Here is an 11,922-nt window from a genome sequence, read left to right as displayed (position 1 = left end):
ATGGGGCTCAGTTTGCAGCTGGAAGCATGAGCTGCATTTCAGGGTCCCTGTTAGTGATGGTGCCGTGCCATCCATCACTACAGGATAGCGCAGCTCTCTGCCTCCATCTTCACTTGAATCGCATCATCCAGGCTGTTTAAAACCCTGTGGGGTAGCATCATCATAGCAAAGAGGATATCATAGCAAAGAAGATAAAGTGCTGGTAATGTGAGCTCCTGCAAAGCAGCCATAGCAAGTAAGGGCTGGTGAGCCAGGAGGAGCGGGGTTAGGAAACTGCAGACACCAGCTCTCCCTCTAGCTCCTGGGAGGGTTTCCAGACTGGCAGGAGCCTCCCGCAGGGACTGCTGAAGGTGACCAGCATCTCCCCTGTTCAGAGCTGGGACGTGACGTAGCTGCCATCCGTTTCCAGCATCACCAGGTTTACAACAGCCAAGAGACTGAGCCTATGCACAAAGAGGAATAAATGCTGAACCCTTCCACCATGCTGTGTTTGCTCTGTGAACAGCACACTTGCTGGGGCGGGATGGGGAAGCAGTCTCACCTCTGAGCTCTGATGGAGCTGCATAGAGAAGAGTTTTAGACCTGGTTCTCAAACCCATAAGCTCTCCAGCAGCTCCATGTCAGGGGTACCCACCAACATTCATACCATGAGCAGCATGAGATGAACCTTTGCTTGGGGTTGCCTTTGCTTGAACCCATCCCTCAGAGGGCAGCCCCACAACCCTGGCTATGCACAGTCTGCTTCCCCTTTCCCTAGCTTTCCAGTCTGGCTGCCAAACGGAAAAGCCCCATTATTCATAGTGACCTACTCAACATGCCAGAAAAGACTCATTTAAGAGACTAGAAAAACAGCTCTTCAAACTTATGCGAAGTCACTCTGCTGAGGGAAGGCAGGGGGGAGAAGTCACAATGTGGTACTCAAAGTGTATCAGAGCCCTGCTCCCACATAGTGGTGACTGACAACACAGCAGAACATGCAGCAGACTGCGAGGGTAGTCCAGCTTTGCATAAAAGCAGGTCAAATATTAATACTGGAATCTACCACCTATATAAACACCAATAAGCCCTGCCTAAAATGAAGTCTGAATGTAAGTAACTAACATGCTTTATTGTGCGCAGCCTCAGAGAACACTGTCTGCGGTATTTTTCAACTCTTGTGGTGGAAAGGCACAGCAAGATAATTAAAAATGCCTTTTTATAATGAACTCTTAAGATGTGCCTAGTCCTCCACAGTGCTCAGAGCCCTTCACTCTCCCCGACACCAACAAGACTGATGATGCATCACAGGATTTAATAAGTTCATAGTAACATCTGTAAGGAACCTACTTTATAAGGACTTAGGCTTTGCATACTAGCACATAATTAACTTCAGAGAGACTGGGTGTGAATTACCTAGCACCCCGGGAGCAGGCCTAGTTAAATGCATGCAATGTCTTGGGCTCACTAACTGTTAAAAGACATTTTTTGGTTTATGGCTACCTCAAAGTCACCCTACAGCAAGGACAAAACCACTAAATTAACCAGTTAGGTGACAATTACCTGCCGCATAGGCAGCACCGAGACAAAAATCAGGATTAATGTGTTACTTGAATGCAGTGAGCTTTTCAAAGAGTTTGTATCTTGCTTCAAATCTTCTGACTCCAACATCTCTTCAGAGGAAAGTAAAACCCCAATGACCAAAAGAGTAAAAACCCATCTAACCTGATACATTTATTTAAGTGGACTTCTCTCCCAAATGGTTCTTGTTCCTTCTTTTTAACCACCTAACAAGGAGTAGGAATCCAAAAAGGGTCTGTCAGCAGACACACAGAGAGCTCCACCGCACACTGAGAATCAGGATCCAAGCATACATGGTCACAATGAAGAACAGGAAGGAAAACCGAGCCCCGTTATAAAGAGGGCAGGGAAGCTTGCTGCAGGCTGCAGCTTGCCTTACCTTACATTGCTACCCATAGGGCTGACACTCAGCTGCTGCTGGGAATCACAGCTCTGATGTGGCAGCAGCAGCACTGGTGTAGCAGGCTGCAACTCCTTCCACTGATGGGACCCAGCGACTTGAGACTCCTGCCCAGAGAAACACTATGCTGGGAGATGCCCGGACAGGATAGAGTTTCAAGGCTCATGGGAGACAAAATGTAAACTAAATGAGAGAGGCTCCTCCTGACCCTCAGCCACAGCAGCTGGGGGAACGGGCATCCTTGCAGCACTACAGCGCACACTGTCAGAGGGACAACTAGGATCAAACCACATTTTCCCTGCACATTTAGTGACTGCATTTACAAAAGTGAAGCAAACAAGTTATCCTCAAGCTACATGGACCTTGGTGCAAGTGCAAGGCTGGGGAGCAGCACTGAGACACAGAGATGAGGAAAATCACTGGCAACAGACCAAACTGTGACCCTGCCGAAGCCCATGTTAGAACTCTCACTGCCTTTGAGGCAATCAAGCTTTTACCATTGCTACCTGAATGATCTCCCAGGAAAAGGAAAGTTGAGACCAAGGACTGAGTTTTCAAATACACACCAACATCAACAGGATCTTGGAAACCTCACATTAAACCAGTTACTGCAGTGATGTGAATGAGACTGACACCACAGCTGCCAGCCCAAGCAAGTTCCCATCTGCTTCAGCAAAGGGAAAGGCAGTGGGGAGAGAGAGGATGCTGCTGCGGTCTCTGATGGTGTCAGATGAGAGCTAGCCCACTGACAGCACCAACTATGCAGCAACACCGCCACCCTCCAACCCCTCTTCTGAGACCCAACAGCAAGACAAGGGTCAGGAAGAGGAACAAAGAACCTCTGTGTATGTGAGTCAGCTTTTCCACTCCTGATGCCCTAAGATGCATGAGGCACACATGGTTATACAAATGCCTCTGACAGATACTGGTGCCCTTCCAGTTACATGGCTGGTGGCCACTACAGCCACAAACAGCACAAACAGCAGAAAGCAGGCTCTAGTCATTCAGATGGTTCAAATCCAAGCAGTTTGAACTCGGGTAAAAGTAGACAGCCGGCCGAGTTAAGTGCATGTAATCAAAGATGCACAAGTTTCTTAGCAGAAACTCCTATGCAGTTCAAGCCTTGATGCCCGCAATAGGCACACGCTGCATGCCCCAACATGCTGTGAAGTGCACTTTGCCCTTCAGTAACAAAGAGGTCACAAAAAGGCACTGCATGTCTTTGCCTGACTACAGACACGCCACCGCAGCCACAGAGTTTGAGAGATTTGGATTTCTATGACCTGGTCAAGGCAGCTTTTGCATTCAGCTGCAACCAAATTTGGGCTATGTGACTTCAGCAAGTTATGGGGCGCTTGCAGACAGACAGATTCTTCCTCAGTTTTCAGCTTGTTTATATCAGAAACCCCCCAAAGCACTCCATACACACAACCCAAGACCCACTAAACATAATGAGCCAACAGGAGGTTACAGCAGGAATCAGTATTAGAAAACAAAGTCAAATCTGTTGACTTAACTACACAGAGCCAAAATCCAACACTGTCCCGAGATGGTATCTTCGGGAGCCCTCTGCCCACATCCCCAGCATCAATGCAACTCCCAGCCAGATGTGTGTGGGACGAGGGGGCAGACAGCTTGCCTACACGTGAATTGAAGAGCCTTGCTTCAGCCACTCATTTCTGACAGATGTAACCTACCACGTTTTACATCCGTTACATTTCAGTTGAAAACCTCCCAGAAAAAGAAAGCAGGTACATCCAAACAAACCAAGACTTGCAGGGCCCCGCGAAGTGTTTATTTAATGAGCTTACATTCAGCATTGCTGAAGACAACTCAAGCCAAAATTCTTGGAAGGTCAGCAGCAGACGCTAAGAGAAACTGCACCCTACCGAGCGTTAATAAGAGCAAGTCCCCAGGAGCTTGTGAGCTTGCCAACGAGTCCAACCTCCAGCTTAACAAACAAGCCAGGCCTACGCAGAGTGAAGACTTCTAATTAATCCTTTTCCTGAGGACAACCCTCCCAAGATACAGAATGATACACCCCAAATTCTAATTAAAAAAAGACAAGTGTTGGCCCGCATCCCACATTATGTTGGAGTTACAGATTTGCATAATTAAGTTGATAACAAACGGTGTGGCAGACAAGCTGCAGGATTATTAGCTTCATCCTCAATAGAGTTTCAAAAGAAGCAATATCCAAACATCAGGTATTAGCAGAAGTGACTCACAAGGTCTCAGAAACAACTCAGGTGTTACTGGTATTTAGGGCACGTTCTAGCAAACTTTGCAAAGAAAAAGCTGCACACCAAGCTATGAACTGCTATGAACTCAAGGACCATAGTGAGGCACTATCAGGCTCTGACGCAGCTTCACTCTCAGGACTTCAGGACTCTCCACTGTGATTTCATTCTTCCCAAGAACAGGACTGCTAGAAGCTACTCATCAACAGTGAATAGAATCTGCACCTCCTGGTGGATTCCCCTTCCCTCCCAGCTTCTCCTCAGGCAAAGAGCAGCATGTGGCTCTCGGATCACCATCTCTCCAATTCCTTGTCTTGTCCACAGCTAATCCACATCAGCAGTTCCAGGACTCGAGGAGATGAGACAGGCCTGTCTCTTCTAAACAACAATACGCCTTCTTGCTTCAGGACAAACAGCTGCTGAGAGCAGGCAGACTGTGTCAGGCTGCCTGGAGACCCAGGCAGATATTGCTGTGTTAGTTTCAGTCACACCACATTTGCAAGATTTTCTCTAAAGGCAAAAAACCCCATGAAAACAAAGGTCAGTTTGTGTTTGGCATGAGAAGACTGAAGGACCAGGAGTACCTGCCTGAACCTCAAAGCCTTAGCATGAAATGAGGCAGAACCACAGTTTGTGAGAGGGCTTTCCTAAAACAGCTGGTCTGTCCTTGAAAAACCTGGCTTCATTCCGAATGTAAAAATAAAGAAATTCATGTTAGGTGCAAATAGTGGTAAGCTCCTTAAAGCCAGAACCAATGCTGTAGCTTTCCACATACTGGGTAAATAAAATATGATCACAACAAAGGCTTCAGGTACTAGCATAACAAGAATAACACACACATAATAAAATGCTCAAAGTTTAACAACCACCTGCCCACAATCATCTCAGAACAAGCTTTGCTCCGCACACCTCCCTTGCTCTCCCCGGAGATGCACCTTCCTGCCTGCATGACAGTCGATGTGCTATGGTGAGAGCAGAAAAGCCCCCCCACTGCAAGCACGTCGCTTTGCTGCCTAAACATTGCTTTCCCGTGTGTGCACTGCACCACCTTTGCTTTAGCTTCAGCTTCTGACAGATCAAACATCAATGCTTTGCAACTGTTTGAAGGATGAGGCATACAAATCAAGTGAATGGCAGCAATACGGTGTTCAAAGAGGAAGAGCAGAATAGCAGTCATTAAGATAGGAAGGTTCCTCAGTGGCTGTTGTACCTGGAATAAAAGCTGAGTTTTGAACTGCAGGAGGAAGAATAATTAATAAAACATCACTGCTGTAAGTTCAAACGTTATTTCTTTTCCTATCCATAAACTTCATCTCAGTGAAACTAAATTCATTAGCTCCCATGGACTCGCTCCCCAGAGTTCCAGTTTTGGAGGAGAAATGAAGAGCAAGACCCTGACAGAAGTGGAGCTGTTTTACAAACCTGACACGTATTAATGCCAACACAGCAGCACCTTCCTGCAGGGAGAGCTCCAGTCACACATTGGGAAGGTCACACCGCACCTGGGGAGACCTGCTGCTCTGAAGGAGACCACAATACCTCAAAATGTAAGCCAGGTTGCACTGATGTGGCTGTTGTTGCACAATGCCTGTTTAGCACTGCTGTTTGTTGAAGGTGTGACATGATTTTCATTTAAAACAGCATCTTTACATTATTACATTGACATTCATTTCTGCCATGCCAGATACAGAGTTAAAACATGGATAAAGTCAGCTGAATCATTCAGAACATTCAGTCCAGTTCAGGCACACTCTGGGCACACTTCCCCACACACCGAAGAACAGAAAGTTAGGTGAATAATTCTCCTGTTCTTTTAATCAGCTTTCAGTTGGGTACATACAAAGTTCTGCATTTTACAAACACGACACATTCTACGAGGCAGAGGAGCCATTAAACTCATGTTTCAGATTGAGCACATTGGTTATTTCATTTACTGTTCAAGATAACAAAATTACTATTAACCAAAACTGGACTTTGGTATAGACACAATAAGATGATCCCTCTTACCAGCACTACACACAGCTGTGAGCCTAGCTCTGGATTATCAAATCTTTGTTCTAAAGCCACAGGGGCTCCGAGTAACTGGGAGCCAAGGATGAGCACCCACCTTGTTTCTAACCACTGTGATTAACAAAGCAGATACCAATTTAGCTATAAGGGTTCTGGCCAGGTTTGGACATACAACTAGTGGTCACACGTAGTCCCAGTTTTTGCTGCTTTTGACAAAAGGGGAACCCCATCTCTGTGCAAGCTTGTCCCCTAAACCATGCACCATGACAGGCTCTATTACCATACATACATGTGCCACCTGTACAATTTAATTACATCTGAGTGAAAAATATTTCAGTCATCCAGAATATTTAGTGCAATGCTTCTGTTTTTAAAGGTCCAGAAAAGTAAATCTTTTGGCAGCTCCCAATTCTCAATGAGCAAATGCAAAAAACCCATACAGTATTACACTGAGAGCTTTAGGGTCAACTGGGCAAAGTCTGTATTTAGGAAAGGAGGTGAGAAGAAGCATTTAATTCAGGAGTAGCTTAGCATCAAAGACTCAGTCTGCTTTGCAGACATGACTAACGTCAATTTGTTCTGCAGCAAACAGGGAAATTGCATGGATTAATCCTAGGAGACAAAAAGAGCAAGTCAAAACTGTAAAGACAGTGAAGATAGAAAACAGCAAGAACTGAATGATGGAGATACATACAGGACAACCTTATTTGTTACGACAGCAAATGAAGTCTACTCTCAACCCTTTAAAATAAAACTTGTAGACAAGCAAAGCACATGCCTTTGTACCTTCAAACAGCTACAAAACTCCAAACCTACTTCTAATTAAAAAAATTAAGTTGCAAACTCCATCTTAATTATGTCTTGTTACTGCATTTAGCTCCATGTTAAGGCAAAGAAACCAAACTTACTAATAATTACACTCAATTTGTGTGACTACAATCCTACCAATGAAATTATAACAAAATTACAAAGGAGTTTTAAATGGAAATTAAGAAAGGCAGCAAAAGTGAAATAAGATAAGGCATAGCAGAATTCTGCTACGGACTGTAAGAGAAGTCCCCCAAATATACACAGAGCTTTAAGGCACATGCATCAAACTCACCTTAAGCAAAGTCTGAGTGACATCTTGTTCTCTCTGACCAGTTTTCACATTTTCTTTGGATCTTCTTGTTCAATGGTAAAGGGCACATTTCCAAAAGGTGACATCAGCAAAAAATCACTTTATGAATAATCAGTGTCTTCAAAACTCTAATGGAAACTAGACTCTTAGCATTTCTTACTGAAGATAGCCATCATCACCTGTTATTATTTTAGCAAACACTCTAGCCCACGTAGCTTGTAAAAATAAACACCCTTAAACACATAATTATACAGTCATTCATACAACATTCAGGCTAAGCACTTCCAAAAGCCACCAGAGGTAGAAGCTTCAGCTGATGCACAGGAGAAATGCAATCACAACATTAAGGATGAAGTCCTCCTATCATGGATAGCAACATTAGTATCTGTATAAGCTTCACTGGGGAAAAAAAAAATAAAAATAGATGAACACCTTTCTCCCTGAAAAGCACATGGGAAAGCATTAACATGCAATTATCACAACATTCATGCATAAAAGAAAACCTTCACATTGATACACAGAAGAGCGAGTTACACTTTGAGGAAGATGTTTCTGATGACTTAAAACACAATCCAAACCCCAGAACTCATTCAACCTCTATTTAGCCTTGTACTATGGCTAAACAGTGATTACACTTCTACTTAAGTTTTGCACATACTGTACAGGGACACACAGGCGTTTTAACAACGGTCAGCATCACATTTTTAGAATGGCCTATGGACTAGCTGTTTTCTTTCAGAGCTAAATTCTTGACGAACAATGGCAGGAAATGTCCCTCAGCCACCTCCCCTCTGATGACTTAAAAGCTAATACATGTGTGTGTTGGCGGGTGTGCAGTACTTAAGTAAAAGCTTCTTACAAAAGCTTCAGAATAGTCACGCTAAAAATATCACCCAATTCCAGGCTTCTCTCTGTAGAAGAAACATCCTACTACTTAACAATAGCCAGGGTTTGTATCTTAACAGGCCAGAGAGGTGTGAAATTGGGGACACATTATGAACACTCTCCAGTCCAATTGCTATGTCACACCACCACCACATATTTTATACAGCTAATCAAGAAACGCTCTGGCAGTATATCAATGTTCTACAACTAAGTTTTTGTTTCAACTGCAGGACTGCAACTACTACACGCTGGGAAGTACATCCCAACTCTATTTTTTTGCATCTACGGACAAAAGTAATGTGAACCAAGAAAAAAAAAAAAAACAACAAACCACTTGTTTGGAGTTACAACAGAAAACAGCTATGGCTGAGAAACCACGTGATATATAATATGTGCACTGGAATGTCACAAATATTGTTTAATAAAAACTCTGCAGTACAATGAACACTTCAAACAATTTCTAACTCTGAGAATAATGATGCCACTAAACTGCAATTTGTAATCTATTTTTGCAGTATACTGATAAGAAAAAGGTTCCAGGGTAAAAACTAAAAAATTCATTACAGTAACAATTTTTTATTGCATGTTTAAAATGCACTCTTAAAAACAAATAGCGCTTGCTGGCTTCTCTTTAATCTCCTGAAATATGCACTTAAGATGGGAAGCCCTGGGGCTATGGATCCATCTATGATGTTTATGAACAAAATAGAATCCCAATACATTTCCCCAGGAGACAGTACTTAGTTCCAAAAGATTGTCGACCCTGTACTCTAACACACTTATTTGTTTGTGTACACTAAATCCATTTATTTTAAATTTATTTTGTCTACATTTAGTGAAATAAAAACATAGCCCTGTACAATCCACCATCAGCAGTGAGTACAACAGCAAAAATTATTATACAGTTTATACACACTAAAATCTTTTCCTTCTTTCTATAAAGAAACCAGAACAAACCTAATCAATATAGAGTTTGATTTAGAAGAACTCAAATTACAGAAGGGAAAGCCAAAATTATTATGGTCATTTCTGAGCCTCCAGAAGCTCCTGATTCATGTTGTTGGAACAGTGAGTGCAGCTGGAAGAGTGAAACATGCTCAAGTTGTCTTCTTGGGTCTTCAAAAAACTACCAAATATTTAAATTAAACATGGCTAGTTAAAGGAACATTGGAAGCAGAGCAATATAACCGAGAATTCTGCCCTACCAGTTGTGGTTTCTTTTAAACCCAACTTATACAATGCGCGAAGTGCTAAGCAACACTACAGAAACACATTTACATCAACACTGAAGACCTGGGGAAATGAAATTCCAACAATTTTATTTTTTTAAATGAGCTGTATTTTCTAAATTTGTTTTTATTTTTCTGTTTTCATACAGTATTGAAAACAAACGCGGCACATTCACATTTTCCCGAAGAATTGTAAGGATGATCTCTACAGGGATAACGTTGAAAAGCCTGAAGCTCAATCAATTGATGTTGAAAACTCTCAAAAGGAGTAAAAGGCTTGATCTGAATGGTCTAGAACATGTACTGTAATTTAATAGAAGAGATGGTCGTCTTAATATTAATGATTTAAAAGAACTTCCCAGTTCATGCGAAGAGTATAGTCCAAGAATAAATCAAATTTTCTGAACGCATTTTATGCTACGTAAGTGTATACTTTGCGATCCTCAGGTGTTCGTGCCAAATATTCTCTCTCAATAAGTCCTTCAATACGTTTTTTAATAACAACTGGACTTGGTAAGAATCGGGCCTTCAGCTGCTGAGTTACCTAAAAAATAAGGTCAAAACCAAAAATGTAAGACACCACAGGACAAGTAAGATCGTTAAGTATCCTAACTGACCAAAATAATCAGAAAAATACATTTAGACAGGGCCGGCTATAACTGTGAAGTGTAAGAAGCAGTCTGCAAACTTCTGACAGTTCCCCCCATCCCATCACCTGCTTGATCATTTTTGGGTATGATTCAAAGAACTGAACCTCTACTGATGGATGGTCACAACCCGAGAATCCTCCCAGTTTCACAGCCCTAAAGGAGTTCAAGAATGGAAAACATGTACTATTCCCAAAGGTGCCAGAACTCAGGAGTTAAGAGCAGCAGGACTTTCTCTTTCCTAAGAGCTCAAATCTCTCAAACGTGGACCCAACAGTCAGTAACAGCATCAAAGCAGAAAATAATTCACGTTAAGTACAGAGGGTTTTGTTGCCAACTTATTTCAAAGAATTTGATAACACCACAATAGGACTAAAAGGAGGAAGTAAAATTAGATATACCCATGAGTACATCCTAAACTGAAGGGTAAGGATTTAGATCTCTTCAGATACATAGAGTATATGATACAGAGAGTAAGGAAAGGGTTGGGGGAGACGGGGGGGGAAGGGGAAAGGATGGATTAAACACGGCATCTCTCAAAGCCCTTCAGAATCACATCAGAGCTGTATAACTTTCATGAATTAACAGGGAAAACAAAAAGAATTCCCAAGCCCATATCAAAACTGTGTACAAGTATACCTCTGCTACTAGCACATTGTGTTGCATCTTCTTTCTAGATTTCATTATCCGAACTATAGCAGCTTCTATCTCATGTTTTCTGTCATCATCTACTTTCTGCCTTGTTTCTTTCCTTTCTGGATCAGATTCTCCTTGTTTGGCAGCAACTTAAAGAAAAGAAAGAGAATGTAAAGCATATTAGCAAATTTTAAATTGATTTCCTTGTGTAAGTGTCAGCTTTCACTATTTATTTCATCAAGTTATATTTTCCTGAGTTTTGACATTCTTAAACTTGATCTTTTTGATGAAAAGCAGCCTTAAGAACATATAACACTTTTTGGCATGTTTTGATAGCAACTGACAAGGTAACAATCTGTTGTTTTATTATTGCTATGTTAAAATTTGAACAGCATTCAAATCTGCTTACAGGCACCACCAACCCCCATGCTCTGATTATTTTTCTTTAATATAGCAAATAATCCAGTAATTAAAATAGAAATGGATTAAAAGTTTACTTCACAAACTAGTTAAATACTTTAAAAGTTTGTCAGTCAGAGGAAGCAGTCCAACTTTATCTTCTCCAACTTATTTATATTCCTTGTATTCTGCTCTGCTCTTCTATTCATGCTTTATTTCTACCCTTATGTCTAGCTTTTCTTACCCTTTCACCCAAGCATCATTATAACCAAGCCTTCCTCCAACACCGACACCGCTATACCACTTCCCCCCTGCCCTTCTTCACCCCAAAGCCTTGAGTATTTTCAATTTTCAAGAGATTGACATAAAAAGTCTTCTGTGTAAGACAGAAATATAAAACCACAAAATCAAGTTTTGCTCTAAAGCTACCCTCACAACCCCAAAATATATTCCTTATTCACAGACAACTTTGGAGTGGAAAACAAAAAGCAGAATTTCATTAAAGCTCTAGCAGTTGTCTCAGAATTTGCTTTAATTATGCCAGGGAAATGCCTTGGGCCTTGATCAGAGGATTCACAACAGCCCCATTTAGCTGCTGCTCACCTGCTCCCAAGAAAAATTCTCAAAATACGGGAAAAGTCCTGATATCACAGCACCCTGCATGTGCATGGGGAGACAGCCTAGCTCTCATGCTGAGGGATACACGCAATGTCATGTACGTAGGTACTGTGTTTTACATGCATACATCCCTGCAGACAGTGTGCTGCACAGAAGCCCAGCAAGTTATATTACATGCAAC

General features: G+C 42.1%; 1 protein-coding gene across 1 annotated transcript in view; it reads right to left on the bottom strand.

Moving 5' to 3' along the window:
• Positions 1-9,514: 9,514 nt before the first annotated feature.
• Positions 9,515-11,922, bottom strand: part of CUL3 (cullin 3) — a 58,710-nt gene continuing 56,302 nt past the window's right edge. Inside the window, exons 15-16 of the mRNA XM_065675005.1 lie at positions 10,728-10,873; positions 9,515-9,985 (exon numbers count right to left, since the gene is read on the bottom strand). Coding sequence (XP_065531077.1) covers positions 9,854-9,985; positions 10,728-10,873 — 278 coding nt within the window. The 3' untranslated portion in view covers positions 9,515-9,853. The remainder of the gene's footprint in view (positions 9,986-10,727; positions 10,874-11,922) is intronic.

The sequence above is a fragment of the Lathamus discolor genome, chromosome 3 (genome assembly GCF_037157495.1).
Source record: "Lathamus discolor isolate bLatDis1 chromosome 3, bLatDis1.hap1, whole genome shotgun sequence".
NCBI classification, from domain to species: Eukaryota; Metazoa; Chordata; class Aves; order Psittaciformes; family Psittacidae; genus Lathamus; species Lathamus discolor.
Note: the sequence above shows the minus strand (reverse complement) of the source record. Positions and strands in the feature narration are given on the sequence as shown.